This window comes from Dreissena polymorpha, chromosome 3 (assembly GCF_020536995.1).
Source record: "Dreissena polymorpha isolate Duluth1 chromosome 3, UMN_Dpol_1.0, whole genome shotgun sequence".
NCBI lineage: Eukaryota > Metazoa > Mollusca > Bivalvia > Myida > Dreissenidae > Dreissena > Dreissena polymorpha.
In genome coordinates, this window is record NC_068357.1 from 99,556,089 (window position 1) to 99,577,182 (window position 21,094).

A 21,094-nucleotide genomic window follows, 5' to 3' on the forward strand; every position below is an offset into this window, starting at 1 on the left:
ATAATATGGGCGATATTTGAATAATTAAATATCTTGTATCGCTTCGTGTGTCGCGCAAAATATCGTGTGTAGCTTCGTGTTTCGTTTGTCGCTTTTTGAATGTGAGACACGATATTTTGCGCGATACTCAAAGCGACACAAGATATTTTGCGTGAAACACGAAGCGACAAACGATATTTTGAGCGATACACGAAGCGACACGCGATATTTACCACGATATATCGCCTTTTGGGCTACCTACACAAGGGCGATATTTCGTGGTACATTCTCGCGCGTCGCTTGTTGTATCGCGCAAAATATTGTGTGTCGCGCAAAATATCGTGTATCGCTTCGTGTGCCGTGTGTCGCCCTTGATGAAAGAAGGGCGAAATTATAGATGGCTCTATCCGGATTCCGTACATGGAGATGTTTTATATTTTTTTCTTATTTCGATTGCTGCTGCCCTTCGAAAACGAACATATACCTTTTTAATTCTAAGACAGGGTTGTTATTTTGCTTATTTCAATATTATTCATACATTCATTATGATTATATGACATTTTTCAAACCTGTCGAACTATATGGTATTATTTGCCACCATACACCTGTGTTTTCTGAGCGATCAATTACAAAACTATAAAATATTGACTTGCGAACCAATAAACTCAGTCTGCTTTAATTATGCGCAAAGCGGAAAATCAATGCCCTGTACCGAAGGACATGAACTGCTAAATGGAATTTTGTAAACAAAGATAACAAAACGTGATGCCAACACGTACACAGTTTTGAACCGGTGTTTACGTGCCAGAAATGATTTTTCCAGACTTCTACTACTGATTGGGTAACATATTAATGTTTCGTCTTACACTACATCTAATAGCATTTCCGTTCTTCGTGTGATCTACATCAACATAATCGCAGTATATACAAACATTTAAAACAATTTAACGAATTAAGATATGCATATTTTTCAATCTGCCCTTTCTAAAACTAGGCCATCCTCCTGAACACGTATCCATGTCTACGAAGGGTGCGTGCAATTGGTACGCTTGTTTTCGAATACTTTATCGGTAAATAAAGTTAGACAAAACAGTGTTAAAGGGACTTCATCATAGATCGGTGCAGTTGTAAGTGTTTCAGTAAATGCTTTAAATTACTACATTTTAACCACGGAACCTTAAAGCTCTGTTATAATGACAAGACAAGAATTTAAGAACAAAAAAAAAGAAAAAAGTATGTTGTTAACGGGCTCAAACTAGTATGCCATGAATTAAAATGCTAAAGACTGAATCACTCGGCCACCCGATATGTTACTTACTTACAGTCATTTTATTCTAGATACAAGCTACCCTCGTGTTACAACAAAATTGAAAGAAAACAAAACAGTTATTCTTAGTTGTTGAATCATTACGCGTTTGTGACGCTCTATAATTTATCGATTTCGAAAGAATATAATGCATAAACAAGCAGTATTTTCAATATGAATCTACTTCAGTCGTAGTATTGTGCACCCGATTTATGGTGCTATTTAAAAAAATATCTACGAAAAAAGGTGGAAAATTGTGATATGAACCACCGGTGAATAAGTCATTTTATTATATAACGTTACGTCGCTGGGCTTGATCAAACCTTATTTTTAAAACAACTAATCTCTATGTACAAACAGCCGTTTACTGCTATTTACAAATGTCACGTACACATTCGCATGTAAAGTATACAGTATTTAAATGATTATACCTAACCCTGTTAATTAAGGTCACTTTGATTTCTATCTCATTAACATAATATGGAAAACATTTTTAAAGATCATAGACCCCATAGGCGGTTTCAAAGAGGGGGGGGGGGGCGGACGCGGACACCTTTAACAAGTTTAAAAATCATTTTTCTTCTTTTTCGTTAACAACATTCCGACTAATCACAGTCAATCGCTAAATGCTTTAACTTAAGACTCTCTGTCGGCCGGTTTTTCAAGTCGAACTTTGTGATTCTGATATATCCCTCTTTTTGCACATTGATTCTCTTTTCGCTGCATTTTATGTCAACAAAGATGGATGCGCCAACGCCAAAACGAGCGAAAATGCAGAAGACTTTGATATGCTTTTATCTGATAACCGTCAGTGTGTTCTTCTTCATAGCATTTCTTCCGGCTATATCCATCCGTATTACGTATAAACTATGCCCTTTTTAGCATTATAAGAAGGTACTTTGATGAAAGTACATAAGGCGTGTCATGCTCGAGAAGTGGTTGTCAAAGCCTTCAAAATCACTAAAGTCATGGAGCTTACTGGGGGATTCATCCCCTGGACCCCCAAGCAGGGCTTTGCCCTGCACCCACCAGGGGTCCTAGCGGCCCCTTAACCCCCAGCAAATCGTTCAATATCCCCCCTTACCAGAAATCCTGGACCGCCCCTGGATCCCTACGATTAATTAGGGACGATAGTAGAACAAACAAAAAAAACGCTATCGATTGTCAGCTATATCGAATGACAGTGTTATTCAATATACGGGTACATTTGTTTGGACTACAATTCAACTAATGGATTTAAAACGACTTCAACTATATATAGAGGTGGTCGTAGATAACAGGTATATCAATCAAACGTGTTCAAGTATTAGCACACATTTCTTCTTTGACAAATTCAAACCAAACATAGCTTCCATATTAAGTGTTTACATAAAAAGGGAAGTGTTTCTACAAGTTGAACTATACACATATATGTATATGTCTACATGCTAACTAACTTTCCGTTCAAACACTTTGTTACCTAAATCATGACATTTTTTATCAACAAGCCATTGTTAACATGTAAAGAAATAATGTTGTGATATAATAGAAATGGCTCGCTTAAGTCATTCTGATGCATCTTTTACTTTCAGCGCCTTGTGTAAACTAGCATGTCTTGGTTAATCAATACAATACATTCAAACTACGAATACGATTGTCCTTGAAAGATTGTGTTACAATGTCAAGGAAGAGAAAATCTATTAAGCGAGTTCATAACTTCATACGCAACCTATTCAAGCGCTTCAAATAGTGTGAGACTGTTTTAAGCGCAGTTTAGAATGTTATTGTGAGGGTATAACAATGAATTCCAAAAAATATAGGTTGATTGTATTGTTCATAGTCATTGATTGTGTTTTTCTCTTGTTGTGGTTTACTTCAAAAAGTGCTTCTTTATATGGAGGACATAATGTCATAAAGTCAGGTAACTTCACTAGGCTAAGTAAAAGAGGCACTATACTAGGTACGCCAGCTGAAAAGGGCTCTAAAGTGTCAAGTAGTCACTTCGACTTTCCTAAAACATGGACTTCATTATTGGATCCAGTGTTGCACTATAACGTATCGTCACGCAAGTACGCTCCTGACGCACCCAATAAAATAGTGCTGTTATTCAACAAAGAACCATGGACGTCGCTTAAAGATACAAACAACATTTACGACACTTGCGAATACAACAATTGCTTTATGACGACCAACAGGTCATATCTGGCCACCGCGTCTGGCATATTGTTCAATTTCTGTCACTCCGACATGGGAATGAGCCCGCCTATTTCCAGGTTGGACCGGAACCCAGATCAGGCGTGGATGTTCCGATGTGGAGAGACACCCGTCCACTTCTGGTTCAACGATTACAAGCAGGCATCTTGGCTAGGAATGTTAAACTGGTCCATATCCTATAGGCTCGACTCTGATATCCCGCATCCGTATGGCACCATGAAAACGAGACAGGTCGTGGTAAAGAAAGATTACGAGAAAATCTTCCAAGCAAAGCACAAGACAGCATTATGGGTGGTAAGTAACTGTCATCCACAAAGTGCGAGGGGAGTTTACGTTGACCTACTAAAGAAGCACGGTCTTCAAATCGATGTATTCGGAGATTGTGCGGGAAAAAGAATCAGTGAAGAGGAATACGAACGAACTCTTCCAAAATACAAGTTTTTCCTATCGTTTGAGAATTCTCTGTGTCACGATTATGTTACGGAAAAGTTCTTCCGAATGTACAACCATGACTTGGTGCTTGTGGTGCGAGGGGGTGCGGACTATAGGCGTCTGATTCCGACGAACACGTACATCAACACGGCGGACTTTTTGTCTGTGCCAAAACTGGTCGAGTATCTAAACACGTTGGGCAATGACCCGGTGAGGTATACTGAGCTGCTCAAAAAGAAGGATTTGTACGACGGCGTGTTTGGAAAGACATATGCTCAGAACCTCTGCCAGATGTGCAAAATGTTGAATAACGTGGCGCAGTACAGAAAGACATACGGAAACGTAAGAGATTATTTGGAAAATGGACAATGCAGGATGGCCACTGACGTTGATAATCCAGGCGATCGAAACGCGTATTTAAACTACCGGAGAGTTTTTCAGTAGACACTCGTAGATTCTAGTATGCATATGTTTTGTTTGTAAATGCCGTCTTAATTTATAAACATTTTTAATGAAATAAAAAGAAACATTATTGTATACATCAGGGTTCCCAGCTTTTTGTATGAACACAATTCCCTGATTTTTCCCTGATGGAAAATAAAAATTCCAGGATCATAATTTCGACCTATTTCTTGTTTTAGACACCCTCAATGAATAGCAGTTGCAGACATAACTAAGCTACATGCATACTAAAAAGCCACCATAGGTCGGGAAAGTCTTACCAAACAAAATTCCCTGATTTTCCCATTATTTCAGGACCTTTTCCAAAATTCCTGGACTTTTCCCTGACTGGAAAAAGTGAGAAAGTCTTTTTCCAGGTTTTCCCTGATTTCCAGGTTGGCTAGGAACCCTGTACATGCTGATTATTTGCCGAATCGAAATGGTATACATGTGTTTCAACAAGACTGGTTTGATAGCATCTGACAAAAGGTTGTTGCATGGTTACTAATACCAAGTGATTTTATACATACGATTTAAAAGGTAGAGCCAAATAAACGATTAGAAAAAGACTTTAGATTCAGCTTTGTTTGATTCTCAATCCGTTATTGTGTACGCTACCGAAATTTCGGGCGTGCATGTGTTCGTATGTTTATTTGGATTTTTAGTTGTTCGCGTAGCGAACAGCTAATGTTGTTTCTCAAAATTTCAAGTCATTTCGGCTTATCTACAGAAAGCCTACTACCTGCCACACATGCCGTATCCGCGCGAGAAAGAGTTGAATAATTTATGAAACAGGTTTGAGTTCTCCAACTATATTCATTCACAAATGGAAACATTATATGAATATCGTGTTAAATGTAATAGTTTCGAACGGAGCTTATATAGAAAAGAATCAATGTCATAAACAATGATTGTATTATACGTGTCGCGGAAGAGATTGTTTATCTGTATTCTTTGTATTCAACTAACAATCACAGCAATCTTTACCTGAATAATTACCATTTGCTTTATCAAATTGTAGGCTAGAAGCTTATTTGTAGCTTAATTGCCGAAATAAATGTTGTTGTTGTTGTTGTTTATGAATGATTAAAATAGTCCACTTTCTGCTACGTCTTCATGACGTAGTATTTTTGCTCAGCTCATTCATAATCTGAGGCTATTAATAGATACGGCTGCCGATAAACAAGGGAGAGTCCAATTGCACGGGTGATAACAACGCAATAGTATAAGGTTACGCTTGTTAATCTGAGGCTATTAATAGATTCGGGAAAACAACTCAATAGCTTAATGCTACGCTTGTTTATATTCTCAATTTATAAAACGTTGAACATGAGTTCAACAATAACTTCAGGGATACGATAGACAACAACAAAAACGCCTCATAATCGCTAAAACCGAATATAACAAACAATTTAATATAACACGAATGATCTGTTTCGTAACCTCGTTCATGCTTCTACAACGGGGATTTCTGGGAAACGTTCTTTTGTTTTCAACAGATAGCGGCGATCTTTTGTATTTACGGTTGCTAACATCGCAATAGTAGAAGGTTAAACTTGTTTATATTCACAGTTCTCAATTTATAAAACGGTGGACATGAGTTCACCAATTACTACAGGTAACTATAGACAACCTCAAAAATGCTTTATAATCGCTTAAACCGAAAACGACTAAATATAACAAGAAATATCTTTTTAAAATGTAGTCGATGTAAACGCTGACTTTGAAATAAAGTTTGCAATTTACTTTTCTAAATAAATAAATAAAATGAAAACAAAAGTTATACTATTGTTGGTTTTGTCACTTGTAAGTTGCATATTCACGGCATGAAATGTGTGTTGTCAGTGTCAAACCACACATTAGTGTAAGTAGATAAAAAAATATACTACGGAGTGCACATCATATGTGTCTTCACATGCCTTAAATTATTATGAGTATATTTCTTCACTATCGAAATATATCGTATGTTAATATTTGATTTAAACGCAGTTTTCTTTCGACACATTTAAATCACACTTTCATAGCCGCGTCATGCGAAAATGGGTCTTATGCGTTTCGGCCAGCGTTTCTTAAACCCAACATGTTCATTTGCTCAGTCAGGTCAGAGGCGATATGAAACAGGTTTTAGTTCTCCAACTATATTCATTCATAAATGGAAACATCATATGATATCGTGTTAAATGTAATAGTTTCGAACGGAGCTTATATAGAAACGAATCAATTAACAATGATTGTATTATACGTGTCGCGGAAGAGATTGTTTATGAATGATTAAGATTGTTTATGAATGATTAAAATAGTCCACTTTATGCTGCGTCTTCATGACGTAGTATTTTTGCTGAGCCCATTCATAATCTGAGGCTATTAATAAATGCGGCTGCCGATAAACAAGGGAGAGTCCAATTGCACGGGTGATAACAACGCAATAGTATAAGGTTACGCTTGTTAATCTGAGGCTATTAATAGATTCGGGAAAACAACGCAATAGTATACGGTTACACTTGTTTATATTCTCAATTTATAAAACGTTGAACATGAGTTCAACAACAACTTCAGGGATACGATAGACAACAACAAAAACGCTTCATAATTGCTAAAACCGAATATAACAAACAATTAAATATAACACGAATGATCTGTTTCGTAACCTCGTTCATGCTTCTACAGCAGGGATTTCTTGGAAACGTTCTTTTGTTCTCAACAGATAGCGGCGATCTTTCGTATTTGCGGTTGCTAACATCACAATAGTAGAAGGTTAAGCTTGTTTATATTCACAGTTCTCAATTTATAAAACGTTGGACATGAGTTCACCAATTTCTACAGGTATACTATAGACAACCTCAAAAATGCTTTATAATCGCTCAAACCGAAAACGACTAAATAAAACAAGAAATATCTTTTTAAAATGTAGTCTTTACTTTTCTAAATAAATTAATAAAATGAAAACAAAAGTTTCACTATTGTGGGTTTTTTCACTTGTAAGTTGCATATTCACCGCATGAAATGTGTGTTGTCAGTGTCAAACCACACATTAGTGTAAGTAGATAAAAAATATACTACGGGAGTGCACATTATATGTGTCTTCACATGCCTTAAATTATTATGAGTATATTTCTTCACTATCGAAATATATCGTATGTTAATATTTAATTTAAAAGCAATTTCTTTCGACACATTTAAATCACACTTTCATAGCCGCGTCATGCGAAAATGGGTCTTATGCGTTTCGGCCAGCGTTTCTTAAACCCAACATGTGCATTTGCTCATTCAGGTCAGAGGCGATGCTGTTCGCTATAAAATCACTCATTATGTTATGGTCTCATTATGTATCTCCTGACCAGACTGAGAGATGCGCAGGCTGAGTGGACTATATATATTATGGGCGTATATGGAATAAGACCCACTTTCGCATGACGAGGGTCATTACTAATCTCATTGCGAATTGTAAATGGCACATTTTAGCACAATGCTTTTCGATACAAAATTGAAATAAAAATAGCAAACTTGTAAATAAGGGCAGCCTATCCAGGCGTACAGGAACGATTTCCAGACGTGCTGACCGAGTACGTCAAACATTGTGGTTGGATAATAAAACGGTTTTCCTCTTATCGTGACACTTTACTATTTTGGTAATGATTGTTTTCCCATCTTGAAAGCAAAACTGAAATTCTGCGAGATAGATTTTAACGCTTAATTGTAACTGGGTCACAATTTGTGTCGTTTGAACATTCAGAGAGTAGTCCGGAATTCCTTATACTGAACAGTGCTACATCCTTTGCGCTGAGCACAGACACAGTGATGTAGCCAAAGTTCAGAGGTTTTATCTCGAATCAGCCTATGAAATATTCGAAAATAGTCATGCGTGTCTTCTGGCGTTATGCTAAAGTCATTAAGATGAAAAGCTGAGTAAAACAGCGACGCCGAAAAAGCGCATTAGTGCTCTATACCTATAGGTAAGAGTTGTTGACACCGTGTGAACTGCAAGGGGTACAAGTAATGCATAAATAACAATTCGTGAGTAAAAAGTATTGCTCGCAGATTTATTATGTCCCCCACCACTATAGTGGGGGACATATTGTTTTTGCCCTGTCTGCTTATTTGTTGCTTTGTTTGTGTGTTTGTTTGTTTGCGTCAAACTTCAACATTTGCCATAACTTTTGCCATAACTTTTGCAATATTGAAGATAGCATCTTGATATTTGGCGTGTATCTCATGGAGCTGCACATTTTGAGTGGTAAAAGGTCAAGGTCTTTCTTCAAGGTCAAAGTCAAATATATGGGGACATAGTGTTTCACAAACACATCGCTTGTTTTTTATTTATTTCATCAATGATTTTCTTGTATATTTTGAATTTGTATATGGTGTCAAAAATAAAAAAAATCATCATGAAATTATATTCTTAGTGAGATAGGTATTCAATATTCCAACAATATTCATTTAATATGATGGTGATTGCAAATTGTCTTTATATTTAGTTCTCACTACCATTTTCATCATACTTTCTATGCTTTCAGAACGTCCAAAAAAGGCCATGTTCTTTTTATTATGTCTAAGGGCACCATGCTCAATTTTCAAAACGCACTAAGTGACCCCTTGACATTGTTTTTGACCCAGAAAGGCCCATGTTCTAACTTGGCCTTAAGATCATCTCCATAAAACTTCTGACCAAGTTTGGTGAAGATCGGATGTAAACTACTTGAATTAGAGAGCGGACACCATGCTGAATGTTAAAAAACGCACTAAGTGACCCCGTGACCTAGTTTTAGGCCCGGAATGGCCCATGTTCAAACTTGTCCTAGAGATCATTTAGATAAAACTTGTGACCAAGTTTTGTGAGGATTGGATGAAAACTACTTGAATTAGAGAGCGGACAACATGGTGAGGTTTAAAACGCACTAAGATACCCCGTGACCTAGTTTTTGACCCGGCATGACCTATATTCAAACTTGACCTAGACATCATATAGATACAACTTCTGACCAAGTTTGGTGAAGATTGGATAAAAACTACTTGAATTAGACAGCGGACAAAATTGTGATGTTTAACACACACTAAGTGACCCCGTGACCTTGTTTTTGACCCGGCATGACCCATATTCAAACTTGCCCTAGACATTATCAAGATACAACTTCTGACCAATTTTGGTAAAGATTGGATACAAACTACTTGAATTAGAGAGCGGGCAACATGCTGAGGTTTAAAACACACTAAGTGACCCCGTGACCTAGTTTTTGACCCGACATGGCCCATGTTCGAACTTGACCTACACATTATCTAGTTACAACTTCTGACCAAGTGTGGTGAAGATCGGATTTAAACTACTTGAAATAGAGAGCGGACACCATGCTCAATGTGCCAAACGTACTAAGTGACCCTGTGACCTAGTTTTTAATATGGCATGGCCCATGTTCGAACTTGGCCTTCAGATCATCTAGATAAAACTTCTGACCAAGTTTGGTGAAGATCGGATGACAACTACTTGAATAAGAGATAGGACACCATGCTGAATGTTAAAAAACGCACCAAGTGACCCCGTGACCTAGTTTTTGACCCGGCAAGGCCCATGTTCGAACTTGGCCTTAAGATCATCTAGATACAACTTCTGACCAAGTTTGGTGAAGATCGGATGAAAACTACTTGAATTAGAGAGCGGACAACATGCTGAATGTTTAAAACGCACTAAGTGACCCCGTGCCCTAGTTTTTGACCCGGCAAGGCCCATGTTCTAACTTGGCCTAGACATCATGTACATCCAACTTCTGACCAAGTTTGGTGAAGATCGGATGAAAACTACTTGAATTAGAGAGCGGACACTTAATACAGACCGACAGACAGACCGACAGACCGACCGACCGACAGACAGACAAGTTCACTCCTATATACCCCCCTAAACTTCGTTTGTGGGGGTATAATTACTTAAACATGTGACAGAAGGGCATGAATTGCTAACTCGTATCAATAAATCAAGATAACATAACGTGATGTAAACATACAGTTTCAAACCGGTGTAAACTTATAAGATATGTTTGATGCCAATCTACTAGCAGAGTTGTCATTCTATGGTCTCACAAACATGAATGTTATTTTACTATCTTGCAAGAGTTTGGTTTGATGCCATACCTATATACTTCTGCGTAGTAAAGATCATCGGGTACTATATAAGTGTTTCGCCTTGAACTACATATAATAAAGTTTCCGTTCGTCATGTGATCCACATGAACATATTCGCAGCATATTATATTTTAAACAATTCTTTTAAGAACGAAGTTATATACTAGTATATGTTTTAATCTACACATTTTAAAGTAATATCCTACTTTACTCGTTTTATGCAAAGGTCACCAGAGGTGAACGAAAAATGTTCTATTGTACATCCGATGTCTGCCAACTACGACAGGTTTCAATCTTAATCGATCAATAGCGTGCTTGTAATTGTATGCTTGTTTTCAATTTTTATTATTTTAAATAACGTTCGATTGAAATGGGTAAAACGACATTGTTCACACATTTTGGCATTTTTACAGTGTGTCAGTAAATGGCTTAAATTACTAGAGTTTAATCGAAGAATAGCGGAGCTCCGATATAATGACAAGAAAAGAACGTAAGAAAGAAAAAAATGAAACAGTTTATCCCTAGCGGACTGGAACTAGTGTCCAATTAATTAAAATGCTTAAGCCTTACCCACGCGGTCATTTGTTCCATTAATCAATTGAAGTAATTTTAGTGTTCATATAACAAGGTCCACGTGTTATTGCGAATTTCTACGACAACAACAGAAGCGCCCCAAGTTATTAAACCGTTATTTCAAATGTTGATCATTCATAAAGAAGCTGTCTCTTCGGTATGAGTCATTTGTCGTATTTCACTCCCTAAATAATGTTTTTATTTTATTTGTTTAATCAGTTACACGATGTTGGAAAATTGTCATTTCGACTATTTGTAAATGTGTCACCTTAATATATGTCGTAACTTCGCTGCGTATGATTAGACTATATTCGGAATACAACTAATCTGAAGTACAAGCAATATTTCACTGTTGTGCACTTATGTCACATGAAAAGTCGCAAATGAAAAATGTTCATATTTCTGATTATACCTCACCCCGTGAATTAAGGTCACTTTTATCTCTACCTCATGTAATTAAAAGGGGAACACATTGTTTACAACGTTTCTAACAATCAATGACCCCTAAACGCAGTATCGAAATTACAACGTTATGTTCTTGTAATTTGTTTTCGCCTTTCAACGCATGCGAAGAATTGATTGCGCAGATTTATGACAGAATCTCGTAAAATGACATTAAACACTGCAATCTCTTTTTGCATATGTGTTTGCTATTCGGGTGATTAAGCCGATATGCGAAAAGAACTTTCAATACACCAGACTGTGTTATAATTTATAAATTGAGTTTCTAATAACAGTTTCAAAGTTTGAGTCAATCTTCTCAACCATTGGGTATCCATGTCTGGTTTTTCCGTTGTTTGCGGTATGTAAAACAGCTTTTACTGTTATGTTTTGTATCATAAAAGTAGCTCATAAATTGGAAATTCGAAATATCTATATCAACTACTATTCTCTTAGCATATTATTTAAATACTGCATTGCACAAAACATTGCTCGTTTTTGTCTCCGAATCCATTACTTGCAAAAAGTATGCAAAGAATTCAAGGTTTTGAATGTTACATATCGACGCACATTAACAACACATTAGCTGAGTGCATTGGACAATGTTTGTATACTGACGTAGATTTAATTCTATGCTGGTACTAATCCGAAAGATCTTGGGTTAAAGAATAACAAGGGACAAAATTGTCACAAAACCAGGTTTTCATTGTGAAAAAAAAATCTGATAAAGGGAGAAAACTCAAACTGAACTTTTGAAATGACCAAAAAAAATTAACCCCCTTTGTAAGTTTTTTTTTTTTTTTTAAATCTATTTTTAGTCGTGGCGACCTTGACATTGGAGATATTGACGTGAATCTTTCGTGGGACACACCGTCCCATGATGGTGAACAAATGTGCCAAATGATTTTAAAATCTCACAATGAATGACATAGTTATGGCCAGGACAAGCTCATTTATGGCCATTTTTGACCTTTGAACTCAAAGTGTGACCTTGACCTTGGAGATATCGACGTAATTATTTCGCGCGACACACCGTCCAATGATGGTGAACAAATGTGCCAAATGATTTTAAAATCTGACGATGAACGACATAGTTATGGCTCGGACAAGCTCATTTATGGCCATTTTTGACCTTTGAACTCAAAGTGTGACCTTGACCTTGGAGATATCGACGTAATTATTTCGCGCGACACACCGTCCAATGATGGTGAACAAATGTGCCAAATGATTTTAAAATCTGACAATGAACGACATAGTTATGGCCCGGACAAGCTTATTCCGCCAGCCCGCCAGCCCGCCAGCCAGCCAGCCAGCCCGCCAGCCAGCCAGCCCGCCAGCCCGCCCGCATTCGCCAATCTAATAACCAGTTTTTTCCTTCGGAAAACCTGGTTAAAAACCCCACTTAGGCTAAAAATAAATATACCTGCGTTTGAAAACGTACCTTTTTATTTTGTTATCAATGTTTATACACTGCAATAATAATTCGCGTATGTTTAGATTTTAATTTCAAGAGCTTGATATATATTCGCCAAGGATTTCTTTACAATTCGCATATACGAACACATACATCTGAGTGTATCCTTTTTATTTCACATTTGCACTAATAGCGTACATAAATGTAAATTCTATTTGTTGAATTGGCAATCCATGACATTGACAAAAAGCGAGCAGAACGCAATATAGCCGTACTCTAAGAAAACAGGGCTTAATACAGGGCTAAGGCTTACCTGGGCGGCATTTTCCGCAATGACTGGATTTTCGTTTAGAAGATACATCATTTAAACATAAATATATCAACAAAAGCGGAAAGTGTCTTGCCTGATTAGCCAGATTGCACAGGCTAATCAGGGTGCAGGATCACGTGACTTTTTGGGGTTCCACTTTTTATTTTTATTAAATTTAATACGACGGTAAGCGATGCTTTGTTTCAAATAACTTTTTTAAACAAGTTTTCTTTAGAATTTCAACTAGTGCATAAAAGACAGATTTTTATGTTGCTTATGGCAATGTGAAATATAGCAGAATTACTTTATTTAATAAGCATGTGTTCTGGTTCAAAATTTTCATATTTTAGCTCATCTATTTATTTTTTTTAAATTATGAGCTATTGTCATCACCTTGGCGTCGGCGTCCGGTTAAGTTTTGCGTTTAGGTCCACTTTTCTCAGAAAGTATCAATGCTATTGCATTATAACTTGGTACACTTACTTACTATCACTATCATTAGGGGACTGGGCAGGCAAAGTTAGATAAATCTTGCGTGCATTTTGACAGAATTATGTGCCCTTTTTATACTTAGAAAATTGAACATTTTGGTTAAGTTTTGTGTTTAGGTCCATTTTATTCCTTAAGTATCAAAGCTATTGCTTTCATACTTGCAACACTTACTAACTATCATAAGGGGACTGTGCAGGCAAAGTTATGTAACTCTGACTGGCATTTTGACAGAATTATGTGCCCTTTTTATACTTAGAAAATTGAAAATTTGGTTTAGTTTTGTGTTTAGGTCCACTTTATTCCTACAGTATCAAAGCTATTGCTTTCATACTTGCAACACTTATTAACTATCATAAGGGGACTGTGCAGGCAAAGTTATGTAACTCTGACTGGCATTTGGACGGAATTATGGGCCCTTTATACTTACAAAATTGAAAATTTGGTTAAGTTTTGTGTTTTGGTCCACTTTACCCCTAAAGTATCATAGATATTGCTTTCATACTTGGAACACTCGCAAACTATCATAAGGGGACAGTAAAAAGACAAGTTGCATAACTTTGGTTGTCATTTTTACGGAATTATGGCTATTTTTTGACTTAGTAACTTTGAATATATGGTTAAATTTTGTGTTTCGATCCACTTTACTTTTAAAGTATCAAGGCTATTGCTTTCAAACTTTAAATACTTTCATGCTATCATGAGGTTACTGTACCTGGCAAGTTGAATTTTACCTTGACCTTTGAATGACCTTGACTCTCAATGTCAAATTATTAAATTTTGCTAAAATTGCCATTACTTCTTTATTTACGATAAGATTTGATTGATACTTTGACAAAACTACTCTTACCTGACATACCACAATAGACTCCACCCAAACCATCCCCCGTGCCCTCCCCCCCCTAATTTTTTTTTTTAAGATCATCTCACAAATGACCACCACACCCTCACACTATACCCCCCCACCCCACCCACCCCCCCCCCAATTTTTTTTTTTAAACGGTTAAAAAACACAAATATTTATTTTTATTTTTTTATTTTTGAAATACCGTCCAACCATCGCACCCAAGAATCCCCCCCCCCCCCCCCCCCCCCCCCCCCCCCCCCGATTTTTTAATATTTTTTTGCATTTTTTTTTCCGCATTTTTGGAAGATAATGTAATAAATGTCCACACCCCCACACTATACACCCCTCTTCACTCCACCTCTCCCTCCTTTGTGATTTAAATTGAGAGTCCCTTTACCTTTAAAAAGAAAATAGATAAGCGGTCTGTACCCACAAGGCGATGCTCTTGTTACTGAATACGTTGTTCACGGTTAATGGCCGGTTATGTTTCACGCAACGTAAAAATGTGTCAATGATTTCATACGTATTCAATGATTTATTCTTATACCTTATGATATCTTCATAAACTGCAAGAAAAACTGTCTTTTATGCACTATAGATTTTTGCAAATGTATTTAAATAACTTGAGATATTTGCAAATTTAAGTAAAGTTCTTAATGGTTTGATTTAATTCTGTCCAGCCCGTGTGTAACCAACTGTAAACACCGTTGATTCTGCAGCCTGTAATCTGGGACAAGACTTTGCGCCCATGCATTAATCCCGTTTTGCCAGAGCGGGGCTAATTTATATTTATATAAGGTCACAACAGGTTTTTACACATTGAGAATGTGAGCATTAACAAGAGATGCCTCCATAGGATGACATATGCCTCCGATAAACGGTTTGATAAACATTATGAGCATTTTTCTAAATCTAAACGCATTTTTCGAAACCTAAACGCGGACCCTTAGGTCAAGGTCAAATGGGTCAAAATGTGTATGCGTATGGAAAGGCCTTGTCCATATACACATGCATACCAAATATGAATGTTACATCTGAAGCGACATAGAAGTTATGAGCATTTTTCGAAACCTAATTGCAAAGTGTTACGGACAGACAGACGGACAGATAGACTGTACGATCACTATATGCCCTCCTTCGGGGGCATACAAATTCAGCAAAACCAACTCCAACGTCACCGCTATATATCAGTTAATCCGTTAAAATATGTATTTTTTTAAACATATAGAATACAAGTGATTAAAAGAATTTAAAATTTAAACTATTTTTTACCAAGGTCTAATTTGCCTATGTATTATACTTTTATTTTAAAATCAGAACATAAAACATGACAATCCCCAATCAGCTTTCTCTAAATGAAGTCATGATAAAGACATTTGCCTCTGTAAAATAAAGAACACAGTTTCCTCATAAAAAACTAATACATTAACGCAGTAAGGCACTGAATAGATAGGGTAGAAATAAACAAATACCACAACTTAACATTTACATGTTTGTGTCAAATATAAATATGAGCAACTTAAAATGTGTCCCAAAGGCTTACCCCCAAACAATGAATGCTTGGACAAAGCCTAATCCACTATATATTCTACAGTTAACAAAAAGACAAATGGTAATCATTCTGCAAAGTCGTGGCAGCAATAACTCCTTACAAAATAGAATATACACATTCAAGTCATTCAGCTTTGAAAGTTAAGTTAAAGAGTAGTTGACAACACAAAATATTGGAACAACACATTCTATAGTGGAAAATCAGACAATAATTCTGCTGAAACTGGTCACAGCCAAAATGTATTTCCATGCAATTTAAGGTCATGCAAATGTGAAAGTTTGAGACAGATCAAGTCAGAAGTTAAAGAGTAGTTGAAAATAAAACAAATTGTGTGACTTAGAATAATCTAGTGGAAAAACAAACATAATTCAGCAAAACTAAAAAAAAAGTTGAAAACTTCAGCTTCAGGACGTTGCAACATACCTATGGACAGATGGACAGACATGTGCATGGCTTAATGCTAACCACTCTGTAGAGGCATACAAAGACCCAATACCAGTAAACATAACAACAATTTACATGAAAGCAACATATATAAGGACCATAATGTTGATTAAATATACAAGTTAATATGTACATAATTACTTGATTAAATGAGCCTGAAGCCACGTACCCAGCAGTTACAATAGCATGACAACATACTGGACCAAAATAATAAAAAGTATTCAGTACAAAGTGAACTGTTGACAAACATTAAAGGCACATAAGCACATAACACCATAGAAATTGAACTTATTTAATTTATGAATAATTCATAGACATCATTCTGGTGTTTATCAAGTTGATTTTTTATTATTTAATGTTACATCCTTAAGAAAATTGCAAGCTTAAAAAGCTGCATGTTATTTTCCTATCATGGCAATGAGCTATATTTATTTCTTTTATTTTTATAAACAACATGTCTTCTTTGAACTATTATACACAAAGCTTAACAACAACAAAAAACTTATGCCCTCACCAACGAGAGACCTGATATTTTAAATCAGCTATTGATCATTCAAATACTTAATTTGGTTGCCATATTAAAACTGATTCAAAATACATGTTGCTCAATTAAATTATTTTATTTATTATTATATTAATGGTTAAAAATTCAAAAACTTAACATTTTAAAAACAAAACATGATTATTAAATACTTGCATAAAATTCAAATAATCATATTACAGTATTGTACACAAATCTGGATTTCTGTACGATAAAAAGTCATGTTAACATAGCACATACAAAACATAAAACTTACCAGGAAAACTTCAACATATAAGGCAAAAAAAATAATTCAAATATGTGATGTATAAAAATGGGTCCATCCCATCCACTTAAAGCCTGCAGTTTGTAACTATGATATCGGTATTTTTTTAAACAAGAGACATAACTGATATGTGTGGCTCGTGGTTTGGTATTTTTCACCATCATCCATTCTGTTGCATGTTAAAAGCTATGTTAACGGAAAACACTCAATTTATATTTCAAAGTCACCCTTCATGTAGTTACTGGTGTGATCTAACTATCTCATGTTAACTAACTCTTACTTGCTGACTAGTAAACATGATAGTTATCTTCAAGTTTATTATATCTTATCCTATTATATATCTATCCGACACTTCTGTTCAAGCAAGTTTGATATTGGACAGTTGCTGCTGTTGACACAGAGTCATGCTGGTTCACCATATCACATGCTTAAAAGTATACATGTATATACCATATCATAGTTGATGGCTATAAGTTGAAATCTTTTATCACACACACAACAACTATATGTAAGTTCATTATCCAACAAAACTGGTCCCATACGAAATACCATGTCTCAAAAGTGTATAAACAGCGGAACACAAATACATGGAATGGCCGTGATAGCAAATTCAGTAGTCAAATGTGTAAAACATGTTCACAAAACAACAAACAAGAGGACCAACATTGCCCTAGATCGCTCCCTTTTTGTTATATTATTTTAGAGCAAAAGAGTCGTGTTGCTTAGAAAGTGTATTTACTACAAGCCCTATAGGTGTGGGCAGTTTAAAGCCTAAAATAATTATTTGGGAAAAGATTGGGTTATGTGAATTCTGGGAGGTAACATATTTAATCAAATTTGTTGATTTTATAGTAAAATACAATCCCTGGGGCGTGGAAAATGTTAACCCCAAGGTTATGATTTTAACCAACTTTGTCGCGGACACAATATGACGTTATACAAAATATTGAACCTCTGTGCCTCATTGTTTCATTAATTATTTAAGACATATTAAACATTATAATTTCATCGATATATATCGAGAAACAGTCTCGGCATGGCCAATTTTAACCCCAGGGTCTTGATTTCAACAAAGATGGCTTTGTAACCTACGTTTTATTGCAGATACCAAATACTTCACCTCTGAGCCTTGCAGTTTCAGAGGAGATTTTTCCTTTCTATAATATATTTTAGCTTTGGTGACCTCTATATGCAGTGGACCATAATGATTTGAACAACTTTTAAAGGGGTCACCCAAGGATCATCCCTGTGAAGTTTCATAAAAATCTGCCAGGCGGTTTAAGAGATGTTGCAAGAATGAAGTGTATACATGCCAGATGACCTGAACGCACAATAGGCCATCCCAATGATCACTCTGTGCAGGCCGTCTGCAGATGAGCTAAAAACAGTCCCTTAACTGTAACAGCAAATACATAACAAATGATGCACATTTTTGAACTTTGAGTCATGATATGACAATTAAAATAGATACAATGTACAACTGTAAGCATATTTAAAATACAAAACGGCAACAATACCAACACGTCATAAACAAAGACCAGTAGCAATACAATCGCAAAAAGTGTATTACCAGAATATATTATAGCTTAAAGTGAATAAAACTGACTAGGTTTCAAATATAAAAATGTGTAATGATATAAATAAAATTCTCTTTTTTATATAAAAGCTTAAAACTAAACACATTTTTATATATAATGAATATTTTTAAATAAAACAAAATGCGCATGAATATTCATTGAATATTATGTTATGTCATAATACATGTATTAAAAAATTATGCCTCCCTGTAAAAGATATAAGTATAACATTTCATATTAAAAAACACTATATGAGATATATGCTACTTAATATATTGTAAGGTTAAAATCAAACGAGACAATACTTTCCCTAATATAAGCAGAGTAAACAGCCAATAAAATGATTACAACTTGTTTACAAAATATTCTTCAGGAGATTTAATGTGTAGTAAAATATGCTGTCAGTTTTTTCTCCAAAAATTAATATTGACTGTACATGTATCATGAATACATATTTTAATATAATATACATTGCTGTGTTCAATAAAATCTGATGTCCCCAAAGGAAGACTGGTCAGTTTTCATTCAAGGGCCTATTGGAGTTATGATTCCAAAATCGGTTAACCCTTTAAGTGCGGGAACCGAATTTTGAAGGCCTTTGCAAACAGTTTGGATCCAGATGCGACGCCACAGAACGTGGCGTCTCATCAGGATCCAAACTGTTTGCTATTCTGATAGTATTATTTGAAAAAAATCGAAGAAAATGCTAATTTAAAAATTCAGCAGACGACATTTTAGCAGAAGACAAATTTCCCAGTATGCAAAAGGTTAATGTCAAGGTCAAAAGGAGGTCAGAAGATGAGAGTGTGTTGAGTGTTCATAGATAACATCAATGCAAGTATCAAAGATTTGTAAAAAATCAGCATTGCTGTTAAACATTCAACAGGAATCATTTTGTAAAGACTTTGGACTTTCGGAATAAGTCCAAAGTTAGGTTGATGTCATAGTCAAAATAAGGTAAGGTGATGGGATGTGTTGAGAGGTTTCATAGATAATATTAATTCAGTAGCAAGCAGTTTTACTATATGCAAAATGCGTCTAATCTGGTATACCAATTATTTGGACATTCCCCATTATACTAAGACCAAAAGAAGGTTAATATTAAAGACGAAATGTCAGGTGATGTTACTGCGTTAAGAGTGACATCATCCATTTAAGTATCAAAGCTTTGTATGAGATCATTGATGAACGATGAAGAATATCCATATTGGATTACAAAAACATTTGGACATTTTATAGTAAGCATTGTTAATGTTATGATAAACATGTCATTTTGGGTTAACCTTCTACGGAAAGACAATTCAACAAACAGACAGACAGATCTATTACTATTAAGCCTCCTGATGCAGAAGATGCGGAGGTCACAAAAATAACCCTGTTTATAGAGTAAATAAAATAAACCCTCATATATTATACACAAAACCATCAAAAGTATATTTAAATTATATGTAATCATGGATGTTTAAGTTTTCCTCACCTATCTCAAAAAGCTGAAAGTTGTGTTCACAAAGCCTTATATTTATTAAATAAATTGAAGGGCAGATGAAGTCAACAGTAAGTTGACAACCCTCATAATAGGCTTGCTGAGCACAGTAACATAGATGAGCATCGGTCTGGTAAAACTGGACTTCTTGCATGTGCGTAACGTGTCATACCAAAAAAAAGTCCATAAAAGCGGAAAATGTTAACCCTTATTAGCCTGTGTGGACAGCACAGGCTAATCTGGGATGTCACTTGAAGCACAGGCACTTAGCCCAGTTTTCCTAGCATGTGACCTAAATAAAACCAGTTGACTAAGTGTATCCACTTGAGTGTAGGGCACAAGTCTGCTTGTAGAGTGGCACTGTACAGCCGTAGGGGTTGACCTCTGCCAGGACTATCTCCGACCGAAATTGCTCAACTACTGGGGCACGACACTCACTACAGCAACCAGCCTGATTTAGTAGGTCTGAAAGAAACCGTGATGGACAATATTCAAATCTGTTTTTCTATTTTAGACTAAAAATGTGTAAAAAAGACACAGACTTCTACCATTTGTTTCACTAGACAAAGAAATGAGAGTTGATTGCCGCACAAATCTTATAGTGTCCACTTTGGCTTTGACCTTGAAACAAGCCTCATGGTTTTGCGCGCAAATGTTGTTTTGTTATGATGAAACTAATGAAAACTTATGATTTGT

General features: G+C 35.8%; 2 protein-coding genes across 5 annotated transcripts in view; one reads left to right on the plus strand and one right to left on the minus strand.

The window, feature by feature from the left end:
- Nucleotides 1–2,335: 2,335 nt before the first annotated feature.
- LOC127870727 (alpha-(1,3)-fucosyltransferase fut-5-like) lies at nucleotides 2,336–4,920 on the plus strand. Its single transcript, XM_052413163.1, has 2 exons — nucleotides 2,336–2,565; nucleotides 2,857–4,920. Exon 2 carries the CDS (start codon nucleotides 3,065–3,067, stop codon nucleotides 4,352–4,354), a length of 1,290 nt encoding a protein of 429 aa, XP_052269123.1. The 5' UTR covers nucleotides 2,336–2,565; nucleotides 2,857–3,064; the 3' UTR covers nucleotides 4,355–4,920.
- Nucleotides 4,921–15,824: 10,904 nt separating this feature from the next.
- Nucleotides 15,825–21,094, minus strand: part of LOC127870728 (protein lap1-like) — a 54,152-nt gene continuing 48,882 nt past the window's right edge. For all 4 annotated transcript variants that reach the window (XM_052413165.1, XM_052413164.1, XM_052413166.1 and 1 more), the window contains exon 12: nucleotides 15,825–20,863. In XM_052413165.1, the coding sequence (XP_052269125.1) occupies nucleotides 20,709–20,863 (155 nt within the window). In that variant the 3' untranslated portion in view covers nucleotides 15,825–20,708. The remainder of the gene's footprint in view (nucleotides 20,864–21,094) is intronic.

Excerpts from the sequence above, each read along its gene's own strand:
- LOC127870727 (XM_052413163.1), top strand. The coding sequence starts at position 3,065 with ATGAATTCCAAAAAATATAGGTTGATTGTATTGTTCATAGTCATTGAT.